The sequence below is a fragment of the Trematomus bernacchii genome, unplaced genomic scaffold (assembly GCF_902827165.1).
Source record: "Trematomus bernacchii unplaced genomic scaffold, fTreBer1.1, whole genome shotgun sequence".
In the NCBI taxonomy this organism is placed as follows: Eukaryota; Metazoa; Chordata; class Actinopteri; order Perciformes; family Nototheniidae; genus Trematomus; species Trematomus bernacchii.
Genome location: NW_022987366.1, coordinates 1 through 20546, shown reverse-complemented (window position 1 = coordinate 20546; position 20546 = coordinate 1). Strand labels below are relative to the sequence as shown.

Sequence of the window (20546 nt, the reverse complement as noted above, 5' to 3'; positions counted from 1 at the left end):
CAACATGTGAGAAGTAGAAAGTACAGGTATTTGTGTTCAAAGTGTAAGAAGTAGAAAGTACAGGTATTTGTGTTCAACATGTAAGAAGTAGAAAGTACAGGTATTTGTGTTCAACATGTAAGAAGTAGAAAGTACAGGTATTTGTGTTCAAAATGTAAGAAGTAGAAAGTACAGGTATTTGTGTTCAAAATGTAAGAAGTAGAAAGTACAGGTATTTGTGTTCAACATGTGAGAAGTAGAAAGTACAGGTATTTGTGTTCAAAGTGTAAGAAGTAGAAAGTACAGGTATTTGTGTTCAACATGTAAGAAGTAGAAAGTACAGGTATTTGTGTTCAACATGTAAGAAGTAGAAAGTACAGGTATTTGTGTTAAAAATGTAAGAAGTAAAAGTAAAAAGTGGTCAGAAAAATAAGTAGTGGAGTAAAGTACTGATACCAGAAAAATGTACCTAAGTACAGTAACAAAGTATTTGTACTCCACTACTTCCCACCTCTGGCTATTAGTGGCAGGAGAGACTTTAACCAATTAACATGTTTTCTCTGTTTTGTGTCAAAAAGATTTTTCATGGATACATATCATTTTGTGTGTGTGTGTGTGTGTGTGTGTGTGTGTGTGTGTGTGTGTGTGTGTGTGTGTGTGTGTGTGTGTGTGTGTGTGTGTGTGTGTGTGTGTGTGTGTGTGTGTGTGTGTGTGTGTGTGTGTGTGTGTGTGTGTGTGTGTGTGTGTGTGTGTGTGTGTGTGTGTGTGTGTGTGTGTGTGATGTGTTTTTATGTTTCAAAAAATACCTTTTATTTAGAAAATAAAAAGAACAATAAAAAATAAAATAGACTTAATTTTAAAATGATATACTTCATGGATAACCAACTATTTGTCATGATGATTAATAATGAGATGTGGAAAAACTATTTATGAGATTTGGTTAAAAAATTAAAAAACAGACGAATGCGCGCCTTTCCCCTGCGTCACGTGACTCTACCCGGAAGTCTCTGCTCTGCACTCGTCTCTCATGAAGGGAAGTTAAGTTTTGTTGTTGTTGTGTTTGTTAGCTGCTAACTTTAGCTCTGTAAACATGTCTGACCTGCTAACAAAGATAAAACACAGCGGGAAGGAGAAGAAGAAGACTTCTGTTTCTCAGACTGACTTACAGAAGCTCGGGTTAACAGGTACGAAGTTTAACTGTGTTAAAATGTACCATGTGCACCAAGGCAAATCATTCCTATGTGTAAAACTGTTTCTGTTTCTGACTCTGATTCCAAGAGATGCTTCTTATACATTACATTACATCACATGTCACTTGTTAGACGCTTTTATCCAAAGAGACTTACATACTCAATACTGGGCAATCCCCACAGGAGCACTTTGGGGTGAAGTGTCTCAGGGACACAACGACATGCAGCCTACATCTCCAATGTTTACATATCCAAACCAACATATCATTAAATATGTCAGAAAGATAGTCAGTCTGCTTAACAGATATTACTCTTTGTATGTCATATCAGAGTGGAAAGTAACTAAGTACATTTACTAAAGTACTTTACTTAAAGTGGACCTATCATGCTATATTTAAATGATATATTGTAGGGCCATACCTATATAAGGTATATTTATACGTTTCTGTTGCTGGGCTGTCAGAAGAGGGGGAGAAAAAGAGATCTCCGTCCTCCGTGTTTTATTATATAGAGTCGTTATTCATTTGTTTTAAAGCTCAATAAATAACAAAGAAGACCTTTGACCGGCACTTTTCTAATTTTGTCCGGAAGATTTAAACTTTAACGGACATCTTGACCGGCGAAAGAAACTGAAACTGAAACTCTGCCGCACGGTCCCCTCGTTCCTTGGAAGAGGCGGAGAGGTGGGTGTTTGTCATCTGCTGGTGGACTAACCGGAGAGAATTACAGTGCTTGCCTCGACGGGGAGGGATTGCATTGAATTAAAGCAGCGGGAGCAAACGCTTGCCTCGGGGAGGGAGAAAGAAAGCCACAGCGGAGAATAAACAGAAGGGTAACCATGGTAACTATGGGCGGGAAGTCTTCTTCGCTGCTTTTGTGGCAGACTACAGCGCCACTTACAGGCCTGGCATATGTACTACAGCGTCTCCAGCGCTTTCGAACAGCAATGGCCGTGGCTGTCTCCTCCTGATTGGTGGAGTTGGCCCAATAGCCGTAGCGCCACCGTCCTGACGTCAGGACAGTGTTCAAATCTGGATCAGTTTTTATCAGATCCGTTGCAGCCCCTTTTTTAGAGATTTGGGTATGGAGGAAAATAGAGAGGGTTGTGTTTTCTGACACTTGGTGAGTTCCCTGGAACACCGGGGACACATATTCATGTAGAAAAGACGTACCAGTGCATTTTGCATGATAGGTCCCCTTTAAGTACAGTTTTGAAGTACTTCTACTCCCTACAGTTCAGAGGTGTTTTTCAATATTTATTTAATAATAATAACAACACAGCTTTATTTGTATTTGTTTCCTGACATCTTCTCTCCTCACACTGTTTCCTGACATCTTCTCTCCTCACACACTGTTCCCTGACATCTTCTCTCCTCACACACTGTTCCCTGACATCTTCTCTCCTCACACTGTTCCCTGACATCTTCTCTCCTCACACTGTTCCCTGACATCTTCTCTCCTCACACACTGTTCCCTGACATCTTCTCTCCTCACACTGTTCCCTGACATCTTCTCTCCTCACACACTGTTCCCTGACATCTTCTCTCCTCACACTGTTCCCTGACATCTTCTCTCCTCACACTGTTCCCTCACATCTTCTCTCCTCACACTGTTCCCTCACATCTTCTCTCCTCACACACTGTTCCCTGACATGTTTCTCACATGTGTCCTCTCCTCTCAGGGATCACGCTGCGGCCCTACCAGCTGGACGGGGTTCAGTGGCTGTCTGAGTGTCAGAGGAACCAGCAGGGATGCATCTTAGGAGACGAGATGGGTTTGGGGAAAACCTGCCAGGTACTGATCCATCGGCTCATCTTATAACCAATCATGAGGGGCGACACATTTCAATAAGTCGTGATGTCTATGTTCTGATACGGACACTGATCGTCTAGATTTCACCAGCTTTTTTTAGTTGTGTAACTGAGCAGATGCAGAAGAGAACAGTAAACTATATGAAGGTTTATCAGTAAAGTTCAAGAAACAGAGTTACTAAGTGCGGTTTAATACAGGTAAAAAATGTCAGGATTGGAATTATATAAAATCTTACATAATAGATAAATAAATGAAATTATGATTTTTAATAAAGATTAAAAAACGATCAGATAAGTGATTTAAAATACATATATTTAAATCATGTTAAATATGATTAAAGTATAATACTATGTTCTCCCTGCAGACCATCTCTCTGCTGGTGTTCATGTCCGGGTCTCTCGGGCAGAGCGGTCCCTTTCTGGTTCTGAGTCCGCTGTCCGTCATGGAGAACTGGAGGAACGAGCTGCAGAGGTACATCCACTTTATAAGATATAAATATCAGAATCATTTTGAGTAGGTTTACACATACGAGGAATTCCCTTTGGTAGAAGTGGTGCATACAGAGCACATGTGTCAAACTCAAGGCCCGGGGGCCAAATCAGGCCCTTGGTGGATTTAATTTCGGCCCGCAGGATAATTTCTAATTACTTTTAGATCTGGCCCTCCGGTATATTGCACGCACACCTTCACTCCATCCTGAGGGTCTCCTCAGCTCAGAGCCTGACCCCAAACATTGATGACCTTGCACCCAAGATGAGATGCCAAGTATCTGAGCTAGCATCACAGAGCAGCACACTGAGTTTACATGTTTCCTTCTGCACTTTCTCTCTCACGACAACAGGGCATGTTTGGTTTGTTCTTTGAGGGAAATAGTTTTGTTGAAGCTGTTGTCGGCCTGTGGAGAAATGTACTCATAAGAAATGACTCTGGAAAAGCTGCAGATAGAGCCATAAGAAATGAATGCAACTGATTATTTAATGTTTCATGTTGTTTTTATAGGCAATCATTTAAGCTTTGTTAGTTCCAGGTTTAATATGTGCAATAAGTTCATTTCAATAAGTTCTGCAAGAAACATTGAACCACCCTCTAGTTGCGATTTTCTTATTTTGGCCCACTGTGTATTTGAGTTTGACACCGCTGATGAGACACAGAAGGAATTACAACTATTAAAAAAGCTATTAAAAAAACAAAATATAATCATGCAGGAAACTGAGTGCAGTAAAATATAATAACATATGCCAATATATTGATTTAAAAGAGTTAGCATGTGGCAGAAATGTGCAACATGTGCAGGATTTACAATAACAAGATGTTTTTTGCATTAATATAATAAATAAAGTTTAAATATAAGATAAGATTTACTCAATTGATCCTAAATAAGAAAAATGTTCTGTCACAGCAGCGTGTTAAATCAAGGCATGCAGAGGTGACACATTCATTATTGAGGCACCAATTGCACATTTCTCTGGCGGTACTAGGGGTGGGGGAAATAATCAATAAAGCAGAGTATGGCGATATTGTATCAATACACGGACGCCAAGTATAGATATTTTATTATATAAACTATTCATATTGCAAATCCAAATTAAAGTTTTTGGTAACAATTGCTTTTTCAATCCACTAGATGGTGCTGAGCTTTTTCTTGTGGGGTCATGGCCATGGGTAAAGAGAGTGGGATTGCAGTCGAATAGAGAGGCGAAGTCCCTCCCCTTCCGGTGGGACCCATGGGACCTTATTTCGGAAAAAGTTTGTATTGAAGTCAATGGAGAGAGAAAGATTATCTTTCGATCCCGTTTGAATTGTGCCACAAATTACACATATGATGTTTGTCAATTTAAAAGATAATTTCCATGTCAAAAAAGTCACAGTTTGTCGTAAAACTGTTGAAATATAAGACTATGAAAAATACGCAACTAGAAAGACTACAAATCCCAGAGTCCCGGTCCCGCATGCTGGCTCTTAGGAACCGACTAACTCCTCTTGTGTGTATGCACAGCTCTCAACATGCCCAGACTTGGAGTGATTTTCACCTCTTTTAATACTTTCCGCCTCATTCTGAAAGAAAGAAGTGAAATGTGCCAACGTGACGGCCGTCTGGGTGTGTGGTGCAAGACGGGAGAGGTAGGTCATTGAGAGGTTTCACACAAAGAAATGTGTTACTTCACAGTTTTACGACACATTTTTATTTTTTTTAACTTGTAAAATTATCTTTTAAATTGACAAACATCATATGTGTAATTTGTGGCACAATTCAAACGGGATCGAAAGATAATCTTTCTCTCTCCATTGACTTCAATACATAACTTTTCCGAAATAAGGTCCCATGGAGGTCCACCGGAAGGGGAGGGACTTCGCCTCTCTATAGTCCATTTAGCTTAGGAACCTTCCTAACGGAGTGAAATGACCCGGAAGTCCCTCAGTGGCAGCCATGATAAGTGCCGTTCGAATTCTCTAGATGAAAGGAAAGGAGGTTTCAAACTCAAACAGACGATAGGGATAGACGATAGGAATAGACGATAGGGATAGACGATAGGGATAGACGATAGGGATAGGGATAGACGATAGGGATAGACGATAGGGATAGGGATAGGGATAGGGATAGGGATAGACGATAGGGATAGGGATAGACGATAGGGATAGACGATAGGGATAGTCGATAGGGATAGGGATAGACGATAGGGATAGACGATAGGGATAGGGTTAGGGATAGACGATAGGGATAGGGATAGACGATAGGGATAGGGATAGGGATAGACGATAGGGATAGGGATAGACGATAGGGATAGACGATAGGGATAGTCGATAGGGATAGGGATAGACGATAGGGATAGACGATAGGGATAGACGATAGGGATAGTCGATAGGGATAGGGATAGACGATAGGGATAGACGATAGGGATAGACGATAGGGATAGACGATAGGGATAGACGATAGGGATAGACGATAGGAGCTGATTTTTGGACTATTGGACCGCAACCCAAGATTGGCAGGAAGTTAGTCAGAACAAAGATGGAGTCAGCGGAGAAAGAAATCAGAAATGCGCCGGTCGCGTTTAAATCAAAGGTGTGGAATTATTTTAGATTTTAGATTTTTGAACCAGGAAGGGAAGACGGACATGGATATGATGCAGGTGATTTGTAAGGAGTGTTGTATGAAAATGTATATCGTATCGCAATACTTAGCATATCGTAGAATCGCAATACTATCGTATCGTGGCTTAAGTATCGCGATAGTCTCGTATCGTGGGGGCCTGGTGATTCCCAGCACTAGGCGGTACCGATGTACAGTTTTTATTTCTTCCCCCTTTTGTGCAAGGGGAAACAAATACATTTCTATTATAATGAGATGAACTGTTTTTCAGCGCTTCATCACACTACCTGTGAATGAGCCAAATTCCTAAAAACAACTTCTACAAAAGCCTCTTGACCCGCCTTGCATGCAACATGATGAATCCAGATCCAAATCATTGAGTATATGATTTATTCAGAATCTAAACTCAATGTTTTGTGTGTTTCTTTGCAGCTTCGCTCCCTCTCTGACTGTGTTGTGTTACAAAGGAGACAAAGAGAGACGGGCTACGCTCCAGAGAGAAACCAAACACTTCCAGGTTCTGCTCACCACGTACGAGGTCTGGGGATCATTACATCTATTTATCAGTTATAGAAAAACAACACAATAAGTTTTCAAACTGACTTGCTAATGCTTCCCTTCACAGCTGTGTATGAATGATGCCTCCTTCCTAAAGCGGTGAGTGCTTTCTGAATAACAATCACTCAATATTCTGAGAAGATTTAGATTTCCTCTCAGATTAAAGCTGGAAACATAACGTCCAAATCTAGGAGTAACAACCTTAATGATGATCTGAGGTTATACATTTAAATATTAAGTCCTAAAACCAGGGTTCGAGTTATAAACCTAGCTCTATGGGGGTCTTTGAAACTAACGCGTACACACACACACACACACACACACACACACACACACACACACACACACACACACACACACACACACACACACACACACACACACACACACACACACACACACACACACCAATAATAAACATATGGACAGGGGTTACTATTTAAAAAAAAAATTGCAAATGTATTTGGGAACCTATCCATGTGAACATATTTTGGGGGTGGACCTCAAATCCTCTAGGGGGGTCCGGGGGCATGCCCCCCCTGGTAAGATATTTTTTTAATTTTGGAGTTAAATGCATCAATCTGGTGCATTTTTAAGGGAAAGTAAAGAGACTAGATCTATGGAAACACCCATATGAAACAGAGGCCACATCATGTAGACAGACAGTCACCCTGTGTGAGGCAAACCCACATTTGCGCAGCGTTGCGTTCACAATAGCCTACATTAAAAAAAAAAGAATCGCTAGGCCATCGGGAAACCTCCCGGCCCTCCCGATGGCCAGTCCGGGCCTGCCAGCAGCCCTCTACTTGCTACAAACTTAAATATGAAAACATAGCCGTGGGAACATGTTTCAAATGGGGGGTGCTGTGGGGATGACACCAGGGCCGGTTCTGACACCAGGGCCGGTTCTGACACCAGGGCCGGTTCTGACACCAGGGCCGGTTCTGACACCAGGGCCGGTTCTGACCCATTTGCTGCCCGAGGCAAGATTTTTGCTGGTTCATTTATATCTTATTTTACCAGTTAACATTTATTTATTCATCCATATTTCTTAATCTCTCCAGTTTTAAAGGATATTGTTGGTTTACTGTCCTTTAGTATACATGTGCCAAGAGCAAGGACTGTCTTAGGTAAGACAGCTTTTATGTGCGCAGCTCCACTTGCTTGGAACAATCTTCTGCAAGAATTGAAACTGAGCAATCTCATTCCTCTGCATGTTTTTAAAGCGAGGCTAAATGAAATGCTCGTTGATACTATGGGTACTTGTAAATGTCTATAACTATGTAAATGTATCCTGTAAATATAATGTATGATGTCCTTTATTGTTTTATGTTTCATGTGGAACCTCCAAAGTAACTTCCTGAAATGTAATTGTCTGCGGTGATTCTACGGAGTCCCCAAAGGCCCAAAATTGTGCACACAAAACATATTTCCGGCTGCCCGGGCCTAAGGAAGTAGCTCTACTTATGAAATCTCTGTTAGTTTAAACTCACTACTTTACATTCAAAACAAATAGCTTATCAAATGTGGCACGGCATTATTGATAAAGCTACATATTAGTTACATCATACTTATCTTAACCAGCAACACCAATAAAATACTGCTTCACATAAATGCATCGCAAATAATCATCAGTTTGTATTCAATGCATATCGAGGCAACTGAACCACACATCAACATTTCATCCATGCATTTCTTCACTTGTTGTTCAAGCTCTCAAACAAACAAGCGGGCAGTACAAATTTGACTACACATGTCAGTGTTGTTAGATCTTATTGTCTTATATTTGTGTACAGCACTTTGAATTGCTTTGTGTTGAAAGCTGCTCTATAAATAAACTTGCCTCGCCTTGCCTAGTGATGACTCACAATCTACTAGGATTAATAAATGTCCAAAGTGTCTATTACGTTAGTAGGAAATCTGACCTAGAGCAATTGAGCATTGGAATAGAACATGTTGTTTCATACGGCCCAATGAGAACAAACACATCTAAACAGGAAAGTGTAAAAACATGTTGAATCTTTAAACATCTGATCGAACAAGAACAAGACACACCTAGTTTTCTAAACAATGAGGTAGATACTAGCTGTCATTATTTTTAAGGAGGGGCAGCTTGGGCGTATTGTTGTACATAGCCGTGGGAACATGTTTCAAATGGGGGGTGCTGTGGGGATGACACCAGAGCCGGTTCTGACCCATTTGCTGCCCTAGGCAAGATTTTTGCTGATTCAATTATATCTTATTTTACCAGTTAACATTTATTTATTCATCCATATTTTTTAATCTCTCCAGTTTTAAAGGATATTGTTGGTTTACTGTCCTTTAGTATACATTGGAATGATTTCAAACCTGTTTTTATTTATCCTAATAATTATAAAGGTGTGCCTTGTGATCAAACCGTTTGAGACCCACTGAGATAACTTAGACTAAAGTGAACTATCTAAACCCTCAGAGTCCTTTACCTCACTGAGCCTCTCAGGGCACATGGAAAATGTAACCGGGGTGAAAAGGGTGTTATCTTTACTTAATTATGAATGTGAACATCAAGGCCGAAAATTAGTTTTTTTTGTATTATATTTGTATTATATTTCCATTTAATCTTGTGGACGTGCAGATTCCCTGTCCTCCATCAGGGGGTGCTGCAGCACCTCAGCACCCCTACTTACCACGGCCCTGTATGAAAAGGTTCAACTGCGCACACACACATCATCTCGGCTCGCGCAGCACGCTCACGGCATAGATTGTGCAATAATGTATTGCGCACCTTGGAGGTGCAGTGCAGCATATTGTTATTCAAGAGATGCGTTGTTCTTTTGGAAAACATGTTTTTCTTTTCAATAATACTCATTACATTGACACATGCATTATTTGTGATTAAAATAATGGTTGTTAGCAGTGGCGGCCGGTGGTCTTTTTTTTTGGTGGGGCTCTTGACGTACCGTAAGTGACCTACCCGGGGGGTCCGGGGGGTTTCCCCCCGTAAATTTTTTTCGAGAAATGACCCCTTAAATGATGACTTCTGGTGATGTTAGAGGGGGGGGGAAAGGAGAAATCGAGGCTTAAAAATATGAGAAGACTGATCAATACCTCCATAATCTTCAGTGTGGAAAATATTATTTATCAACCTGAACATCTACTACTTTACCAGGAATTTGTGTTCTCAGAACTAGTCTGTTTTTTTCTTTCTTAAAACTGTTCATGTTTTATGAACCAACACCTTCACCAAGTAGCTTTACAGTGAACTGCATGTGAGATATAAAATTAATAGCATCTTTACAGTAGCATTAATTATAAATATTTAAGTGGTTCAATACAAGTCACTACAGCATTTCAAACTGAACTGTGAATAAATGCAATTTAAAAAAAATAACCACAGCACAAAATGTCATAAATTGTGTTTTTTCTTTGTTTCTCTGAGGATTATTTACAAACAGGCTTATTTACATATAGCAATAACTCAGAAATGAAAAAGCTACATCGTCTAACACGAACAACCACTTAGCATAATGATAATATATGTGTTATGTACAATGTAACTGGCAAGGCTAGAGCAAGAAAGAACATAAAGTTTGCAAAAGGTTTAAATAACTTCAAGTATCTGTCTTCAGATTACGTGGAGGTTTTAGTCCGATGGGAAGCAGATTTTAAGCGACACCGAAGATAAACCAAAAATGTGGTGGAGCTGCAAACCGTGTAGTGTTGCTGGGACAGAACAGGAGCTATAACCGTTGGAAAATACATCACAGACAATGCAACAAACGTGGAGACAGAACAATCACTTCTGTGATAAATGCCCACTTATTAATAAACTTCTAACAACCATGGGAAACCTCCTCTCTACATATAAAGTGATATCCAAGCATGGGAAACAAAAGACAGCATTTACCTGTTTGCATCCAGCTAGCCAAGCCTTTTTTGTGTAACAGCTACTTGCGAAGCCTCGTGTATACGTTTTGTCTTTTTCACGAGATTGCTGCGATATATTCAAATCGGGTTGGTCCGGTCCAAGGTCTTTAAGCAACAATTTATCTGCCAAACTTCTCCTTTCGAAAGGATTGGAGATTAGCTCTTGAACAGAATTAGGCGGGGACCGAGGTCCGGAGACTCCACCTGCACACGAAGCCATCCTCATCAACTACTGCGTCAACCGGATACGAGTCACTGTCCAAACTACTCACAGACTGCACTGGGCGCTGACATTGGCGCCCGGTGACCGTCATCTTTGACGACGCTGATTGGCTGAAATTATATTTTCGCGGCATAGTTTACACGTTACAGATAGCAACAGTCAGCTGCTAGTGGCTGCTGCTGCACTGGTTGAAGGCTCCTCTCTTAGCGCCCAGACGAGAGAAGGTGCATGGGCAAGGCCAGGCAGGAAACATGTGACTTATCAGTAACTTTAGACATCGTAACACAATTTTAAACGAGATTTTATTGTAGATTATACATTTTACTGATACCAATTATATAATATTTACCTTGTTCATTAAAAATAAAAATAAAAATATATATTTTTTTTTAAACATATATATTTTTTTTAATTTTAATTTTATTTATTTATTTTTTATTTTTTTTCAATATGGGAAGAGGTGGGGCGGCGCCCCTAGTGCCCCTATGGACCGGCCGCCACTGGTTGTTAGTAATGTATTAGCGACCCCCACAGATGTATGATTTCACTGCCCAAAACATTTGAATACATTTTTTAATAACGTTTTTTCTTTCAAATTCGAAAAATCTTCTTGTAAATTCTAGCTTTTTCCTCTGAATATTACCCCCTTTTCTGGCCTGTATTTCTATTTATTTCTAACCCTACAATGTCTCTTTTACAAAGTAGTTTTCTTGCAAGAAATAGATGAAATCCTGATATTTCTAACACAATATTTCCCTCTCTGCTCAGGTGGAAGTGGAAGGTTCTGGTCGTGGATGAAGCTCACAGACTGAAGAACGCAAACTCACTGCTGCACAGAACTCTGACGCAGGTACTGAGCTGCAGCTGTATCCTGTTTCTTTATTATTTACACTATAAGCACTAAATCTATTGTTGGTAAAATAGTGAGTGTGCTCCTCCAACATGAGCAACATGCTAACAAAGGTATCCCAACTGCAGCTGTGAACATGACAGGATGTATGATTACCTAGAAGAGCATCAGGACTGTTTGAGGCATATGATAGCTATGTGATGAACATGATGATTCAGCCTCTATGGAGATAGACATATGACAAGCATGCGCATTTCTGACGTGGAGCTAATCTGAAGTAAACATTGAATACTGCTTTCTATTCCTCCATCTTGTGACTGTGTAACTCCCTCTCTTGGATATCAGCATGTGAAGGACACTGTTCAGGAACTAGTTGATGCTCTGTATGTGATGACTACTTCCATTCTGGAGAGGATCACAGATACATGGATCCTGAGGTTGAAGCTCAAACTGGGGACCAGGGAGAGTTTTCTAACATGTATATGTTCTGGTGTAGTTCTCTGTGGGTTTCCGGGTGCTTCTGACGGGGACTCCGATCCAGAACAACCTGCAGGAGCTCTACTCCCTGCTGAGCTTCATCCAGCCGGCCGTCTTCAGCGCCAAGGAGACGGACGACTTCTGCAGCAAATACGCCAACGTGCAAAACCAACCGGCTCTGGGTACGATACGACTTCTTCTTGTTAGTGTTTGTGCAAACCATTTTTTTAAAGGTAGAACAAAAGAAAGGTTAGAGAGAGGGAAAATATAAAAAAACAAAAACATTATATAGTCTTTAAGATTTAAGTGGTTAATTAAAAAAGTAAGTATTCTTTTAGATTTATTTAGTATATTTACACACAGAAAATCACACATTTAAAAGTAAAATATTTGTAATTTTAAGTCGTACATTTACAAAAAATTGTCACAAATACATAAGTAAAAAAACGTGGATATTCTCCAAGATCAAAGATAATAATAATGATAATAATAATAATGATACATGGGATTTGTATTGCGCTTTTCCTAATGCTCAAAGCGATGATGACGATTTAAAAAAAAATTATTTAAAGGGGACCTATCATGCAAAATGCACTTGTGTACGTCTTTTCTACATGAATATGTGTCCCCGGTGTTCCAGGGAACTCACCAAGTGTCAGAAAACACAACCCTCTCTATTTTCCTCCATACCCAAATCTCTAAAAAAGGGGCTGCAACGGATCTGATAAAAACTGATCCAGATTTGAACACTGTCCTGACGTCAGGACGGTGGCGCTACGGCTATTGGGCCAACTCCACCAATCAGGAGGAGACAGCCACGGCCATTGCCGTTCGAAAGTGCTGGAGACGCTGTAGTACATATGCCAGGCCTGTAGGTGGTGCTGTTCTCACAGAATCAGACCTTGCTAAAACAGGGCTAAAAAAGTTCAAATTGAGCAAAATGAGGCATGGCTAAAATGCATGATCTGTTTGGTATTTTGAAGAAAAAAAAAGTATAAATATGCCTTATATAGGTATGGTCCTACACTATATTATTCAAATATAGCATGATAGGTCCACTTTAAATATTCTCTGGTCAAAAATCATTTTATTTAACACGAAATAAATTGTCTTGGACATTTCTTTATTTTTTGAAATACGAAAAATTACACCCTTTATAACCTATTTTTGTTAACCTCCTATCCTATCCTTATACGATTGAATACGTGTCCAAACGGGCCTCTTTAAACTACACCCGGCACATGGTGTGTCCCTCACATCGGCGTAATTTATACTGGGGACACTGGGAACATGTCTCCACCACTTTGCATTGGGATAAACTATTGAAACTGTTCTGAAAATAGCGCACAAATAACCTAACCTTGACCCTTGACCTGTCCCCAGCCTCTGAGCTGCAGGGCATGCTGGAGCCCTTCCTGCTGCGCAGAGTGAAGGCTGAGGTGGCCGTGGATCTGCCCAAGAAGACGGAGCTGCTGGTTTATCACGGCATGTCGGCGCTGCAGAAGAAATACTACAAAGCCTTTCTGATGAAGGACCCGGGTGAGGCTGTAGTGGTATCAATACTGGGAGCTAAATACTCTGATTGAAGGATTCATCAGCTAACAGTCATAATATACAAACATCCCTTTGACCAATCCCTTACAGAGCAGGTTATTCTGCAGTTTCTATTTGGGAAACTTTACAACTTTGACACTGACTGTGTTTACATCATAATATTCAACTAATATGAAGAATATTACAATATTGTTGATTTGAAATTGTTCGAACAAGCATCAAGCACCTACTTTTAAACATGATGCAAGATTGGAATATCAACATGTTTTTTAATATGCATTCATATCCAAACGCCAAGACAAGGTGGTTAAAGGAATCAAAAGTGGGAGGTTGTGTTTAAAATGTAAAAAAACTGCTATTTCATGCAGAGACGCACAACTGGAGCTCCAGCCTTTTCACTTTTCCTTATTTTAACATGATAAAACTCATGTTATTATATCCTTAAAGGGATTATGCATGGTTGCCAGTAAGCAGGACGTTTAATTTTCATTAGTCATGTGAAAATCTAAGTAGGATTATTGTGTTTTTGGCAATAAGTGCAACAACACTGAATATATTAGTCACTGTTTCTGAATTATCTCAAATCCAGTTGGAGTTTCTTTACAGTAATTTCTTCTCATTTATCCTCCAACATACACCAATGTATCTGCAGTAAGCTATTAATGACTGATATATTTACCTGGCTAATTCATCGGTCTATCTCTACTGAGTGCATTCTTCGAAGTAAACTTTATCTTCTAAGTAACCGCCGCCTTTGACACCATTAACCAGTCCATCCTCATCACCCGCCTTCAGTCCTTAATTGGCATCACTGGTACCGCCCTCGCCTGGTTTAAATCATATCTCTCTGGCAGAAAACAATTCATTTCCATCAACAACTGCAAATCCCCCACCGCTTCAGTCACTCTGTACTCTGTACTTGGTCCCCTGTTTTTTTTTTATCATTTAGATCCTCCGCCAACACCTACTCGACACCCAACTCTACCTCTCTACAAAAACTATTTCTGCAACCACCCACTCCCAACTCACCAACTGCCATTAAAAAACATGGATGCAAAACAACTTTCTGAAACTAAACTGTGACAAATCTGAAATGATCATTATTGGCCCAAACTCACTCTCCCGCTCAACCCATGATTTATCTCTAAACATCAACAACGGCTCCATCGTCAACCCCTCAACTCCCGTCCGTAACCTTGGTTTCATCCTCGACCCCGCTCTCACTTTCCTCCCTCACGCTAACCAGGTCATAATGATGTTTTTCGGCCTCCTCGTGCCTCTCTGTGTGTGTTTCCAGATGCTTTTGGAGGCGATCAGGGCAGCAGGAACCGTCTGCTGAACATCCTGATGAACCTGAGGAAGTGTGTGGACCACCCCTACCTGTTCGATGGTGAGATATAAGAGAAAGGAAGTCAGGAAATAGAGATTCATAGGATCTTATTTAATATTTAACATGTTTCTGTGGTCAGGAGTGGAGCCGGAGCCATTTGAGATGGGGGAACACCTGGTGGAGGCGAGCGGGAAACTGTGTCTGCTGGACAGCATCCTGACTCACCTGCACAGAGAGTGAGACATCTACCTGCTTCATTATATATCACACCATGTTAACTACCTGCTGACACACCTGCACAGAGAGTGAGACATCTGCCTGCTTCATTATATATCACACCATGTTGACTACCTGCTGACGCACCTGCACAGAGTGAGACATCTACCTTTCATTATATATCACACCATGTTAACTAACTGCTGACGCACCTGCACAGAGAGTGAGACATCTACCTGCTTCATTATATATCACACCATGTTGACTACCTGCTGACACACCTGCACAGAGTGAGACATCTACCTGCTTCATTATATATCACACCATGTTAACTACCTGCTGACGCACCTGCACAGAGAGTGAGACATCTACCTGCTTCATTATATTGCTGTTAGATTCAGGCTCACACCATGTTAACTACCTGCTGACACTGTGTGTGTGTGTGTGTGTGTGTGTGTGTGTGTGTGTGTGTGTGTGTGTGTGTGTGTGTGTGTGTGTGTGTGTGTGGTGTGTGTGTGTGTGTGGTGTGTGTGTGTGTGTGTGTGTGTGTGTGTGTGTGTGTGTGTGTGTGTGTGTGTGTGTGTGTGTGTGTGTGTGTGTGTGTGTGTGTGTGTGTGTGTGTGTGTGTAGGGGCCACAGGGTGCTGCTGTTCTCTCAGATGACGAAGATGCTGGACATCCTACAGGACTACATGGAGTTCAGAAGTAAACACAGTCCAACTGTCTCTTGTGACACACTATAAATATGTACTGATTCTCCTCTCTAAAGATTAACAGAATATATATTTACATATTTCTCCTCTGTGTTCAGGTTTCAGCTACGAGCGTCTGGACGGGTCGGTGCGCGGCGAGGAGAGGAATCTGGCGGTGAAGAACTTCAGCAGCAAACACATCTTCGTGTTCCTGCTGAGCACCAAAGCAGGTGAGGAGGAACACTAGATCAGCGGTTCCCAACCTTTTTCAACTCAGGGCTCACTTCAGAATCTAAAAGATGTTTGCAGCCAACATTCAACCATAAACAATACGGAGGCTAAATAAAGTTCTGATTGGTCAATAAGTAGTGGAGTACTATTACCAGAACAATGTACTTAAGTACAGTAACAAAGTATTTGTACTCCAATACTTCCCACCTCTGCAATTGAGGCAGTTTCCATCTGTTACACTGAGTTCCTGTAGTGTTTTAGAGATGCCAGCAGGTGGAGCGTTGCTTCTTTAGACAGCAGTGGGACTGGTTTGTAGATATCAGAGTCATTTTGTGCGATAAGCCGACGCTGCAGGATCTGAGTCTGCAGAAGAGGAAGGAGATGTCTCTGATAAGAGCCGCTGCAGCATGCACGCTCTGAAGAGAGAGACCTGACTTCCTATCGCAGCGTGTCACAGTTTGAGTTAATAAACATCTGATGTGTTTTCAGGGGGCGTCGGTCTGACCCTCACGGCTGCTGACACGGTCATTTTCATGGACAGTGACTTCAACCCTCAGAACGACCTGCAGGGCGGCGGCGCGCTGCCACCGCATCGGGCAGAGCAGGTGAACCACATCACATGTATAACACATACAAAATGATTTATATAGAAAAAAAACAATTATATATATTTTTTATTATATTTTGGAAATGTTTTAATTAGAACAAATATTTTCTTTTAAATTATAAAAATAATTTGCTTAAAAAATCTTTAAAATTATTTTCTTAAAAAATACTTTTATTAGAAATTCATTAAAAATACTTTTATTAAAAAATATTTTTAAATGCTTTTTGTTTTAACTAATATAATGATGTCAAGCAGGCTGCATTACAGAATTATACAACTGTGTAGGAGGGCAATTAAAGGTTAAAAACAATGCCAGAAGAGGGGGCAGTATCCCAAGAAGGAACTCAGAATTTCTGAGATTAAAGTTTTTTATTTCAAAGAAGAAGAAAAAAAGATTTGCAGAGATTTTAAAGTCATACATTGCAATATTGAAACTAAAGCCAATGGAGAAATCCCATTGGACCAGGGGGCAACACAGCAACACCTGCAGCACCCTATAGCTGGAGAAGCCCTTTAATATCTGTCTGTACACACAAACTGAAAGCTTGACAATAAAGTATTTTTCTTCCTCCAGGCCGGTGAAGGTGATCCGGCTCCTGGCCAGAGACACGGTGGAGGAGATCTTGTATTCTCGAGCGGTTTCCAAGCTGCAGCTCACCAACACGGTGATAGAAGAGGGACGCTTCTCTCTGATGGACCAGGCGCAGTCAGCGGCTGGAGGGCTAAAGGTTAATAACACACTATAACACATACTGTAAACACCTGACAGCATCCGCACATCACACAACACACAGGGTGGTGGGAACTGCACAAACATCACCAGGATGTGCTGCCATCCATGGAGGACTAGGGCTGCCCTCGACCAAAGATTTTTGTAGTCGACCAATAGTCGTCAATTGAGGCGATTAGTCGACTGATCGTTGCATGATATATTATTTATGATTATTACATGGTTTAGTTGAATACTCGATTCTGATTGGTCAATTCAGAACACGTGACACGTTGTTAATCCAGTAGTACAGACCGTTGTTAAGGACGTTCACATCTGCAGACAAGAAGTCCGGTCGATTGAACTGTATACAGTTTGCTTTTCAAACTGTTTGCTTGTCTTTAGTTTTCCGTTGTCTCCCGGCTAAAATAACTGGATGGCCTACCTGCCTGTCAGCCTTCCATCTGGGCACAAACTGATCTCGTGCCCTCATTGGTCATGTGCGCGTTCGTGTGTGTTGGAGGAGGGGCTCTGTAAGGAAGTCTGAAGGAAGGGGCAGATTTTTTCCGGTTGTGTATTTTCAAATTTGAACGCACTCGAGCTGCTTTCTCCATTCTTACCTACCCCACCTTTAAGGCAGGGGGGTCAAACTCAAACACACAGTGGGCCAAAATAAAAAAATGGGTACTAGTCGAGGGCCGGACTGGTTCAATGTTTATTGCAAAACTTATTGAAATGAACTATCATTTTAATGGTAGATTTATTTTAACAATGAGAGTAAGAATATCAAAAAGAAAATGTATGAATTATTTGATCCCATTGCAACCAACACTTCTTTGAAAGTGGGCAAACTGGAAGGGATCAAATACTTATTTAAACATTCTCTTGTACTCTTGGATTTGTCTGATGTCCTTTTTATATTGATGTTGCTCTGTTGGAGGAGGACTTCAGTTTGTCATATCAACTCTGAAGCCGCTGAGCTCATGGTGATAAAGACTTGAAACTTGAAAATATTAGCTGCTACATTTGGGGTCAAATTCAGACACAATATGATGTTCTTACACGACCAGTATCAGCCGTCATACCCAGAGTAACGGTAGAATATCACTGTGCTGTAAAGGATGTGTTTTCTCTGAATCCTGCGTCTCCGTTTCCTCTTCTCTGCGCGTTGTTATCTGTGTTTCTCGTCTCTCTGGGGTTTCCTGCAGCTCAGTGAGATCTTGAAGTTCGGGGTAGATAAGCTGCTGTCGTCGGAGGAGAGCTCGGTGCAGGAAGTGAAACTGGAGAAGATCCTCGGTCCGTCTCGTGAGGGTCGGTGGGCGGAGGAAGACTTCAGTAACGTCAGAGAGGAAGAGGAGGAGAAAGAGGAAGAGGACAAACAGAGTAGGTTTTATTTCTTGTATCACTCTGTTTATATGTGCAGAATATTTAACCTGCTTTTGGGTCATCACGTGACCTTTACTGCTTTGTTCTGGAGTCTAAGCTTCATTCAATTTACTTAAGAATAATACAAGCCAATAAAATTGCATAAATATTAAAATAAAATATTAAAATAAATACAAAACTGTCTTGATAGAATACAACTCAAATCAAATCAAATTTTAATTAAGTAAAAATCAGATTTTAATTAAAGGGGACCTATCATGCTATATTATTCAAATATAGCATGATTGGTCCACTTTAAGTAAATATGTAATTTAAAAATGTAAATAGACTGAAATAAAAATAAAATCGTGCGAGAAGAAATAAAAATTGAAAAATATAATTAACTTAAAAATATAGTAAAAATATAAATAAAATAATTCAAGACGAAAAATAAACAAGGCATTAATTACATTTGAAATTATACAATAAATAAATAAAATTGAGCAAAAAGAAATATAAATAAAATATTTCAAAATTCAATAAAATGTCATTTACAAGTGATTTAAAAGCACAGAGAGTTTGCAAGCCTGATATCATCTGTTAGGTTGAGCACGAGTAGATCTAGTGCCTCTGATACCTGATACCTGATACCTGATACCTGTGCTTGTGATGATGATGATGAATAGAATACACCTGTTCACCTGCAGACCACATGTACTTCTTCGAGGGGCGGGACTACAGTAAGGACCCGAGCTCAGAGGACCAGAGCAGCTTCCAGAGGCTCCTGGAGGACCAGGAGGAGGTTCAGAGAGGAGGAGAGGGAAGAACGCTCAGACACAAAGCTGGAGTAAGACTCAATATCTTTCACAGGATATATATTCATGCAACGCTTTAACCTCAGGGGTCTGGTCCATCATTATAGTGACGGTGGAGTTCAAATGGATGAAATTATTAGAAGTTATAGTAAAAAGGTGCTCTCTATGCTTTAAGAAACCTCAGAAGATCATAAAGACTCTCTGGAGAGATGCTTGTCTTTCAGAATCAGAATCTGAGAGAAAAGTCGGATTTTAGAGAATTTATTAAAAAAGTTGGGATTCTTTGATTTTGAGAAAGTCAGAATTTTGAGAATTTCAAAAAAAAATTCAGAACTTTGATAATTTTGAGAATATCAGAAAAAAATTGGAATTTTAGATTTTCAGGAAAATACATAATTATTAGTATCTGTGAATAAAAATAATAATTTTTTAATTTTCAGAATAAGAATCTGAGTTTCTGAATAAAGTCAGAATTTCGAGAATTTCTGAAAAAAACATACATTTGAGAATTGTTTTGAAAAAAGTCGAAATGTTTTGATTTCTTACAGGTGCTCGGCGTAGAGATGATAACAAAGACTGTCTCTCTGTAGAGATGATAACAAAGACTGTCTCTCTGTAGAGATGATAACACAGACTGTCTCTCTGTAGAGATGATAACAAAGACTGTCTCTCTGTAGAGATGATAACACAGACTGTCTCTCTGTAGAGATGATAACAAAGACTGTCTCTCTGTAGAGCAGATAACACAGACTGTCTCTCTGTAGAGATGATAACAAAGACTGTCTCTCTGTAGAGCAGATAACACAGACTGTCTCTCTGTAGAGATGATAACAAAGACTGTCTCTCTGTAGAGAAGATAACAAAGACTGTCTCTCTGTAGAGATGATAACACAGACTGTCTCTCTGTAGAGCAGATAACACAGACTGTCTCTCTGTAGAGAT

General features: G+C 40.3%; 1 protein-coding gene across 1 annotated transcript; it reads left to right on the top strand.

Annotated features, from left to right (window-relative positions):
• Nucleotides 1–984: 984 nt before the first annotated feature.
• On the top strand, nucleotides 985–19636 carry chd1l (chromodomain helicase DNA binding protein 1-like; the record flags this gene model as incomplete). The annotated part of the gene is given in 17 exon segments (XM_034132243.1): nucleotides 985–1163; nucleotides 2851–2963; nucleotides 3346–3452; nucleotides 6505–6610; nucleotides 6698–6729; nucleotides 11528–11609; nucleotides 12106–12268; nucleotides 13470–13625; nucleotides 14938–15030; nucleotides 15110–15206; nucleotides 15817–15890; nucleotides 15997–16107; nucleotides 16598–16677; nucleotides 16679–16713; nucleotides 17290–17443; nucleotides 18633–18807; nucleotides 19497–19636. Coding segments are annotated over 17 exon segments (1812 nt in total), but the record flags the coding sequence as incomplete, so codon positions are not given.
• Nucleotides 19637–20546: the final 910 nt, after the last annotated feature.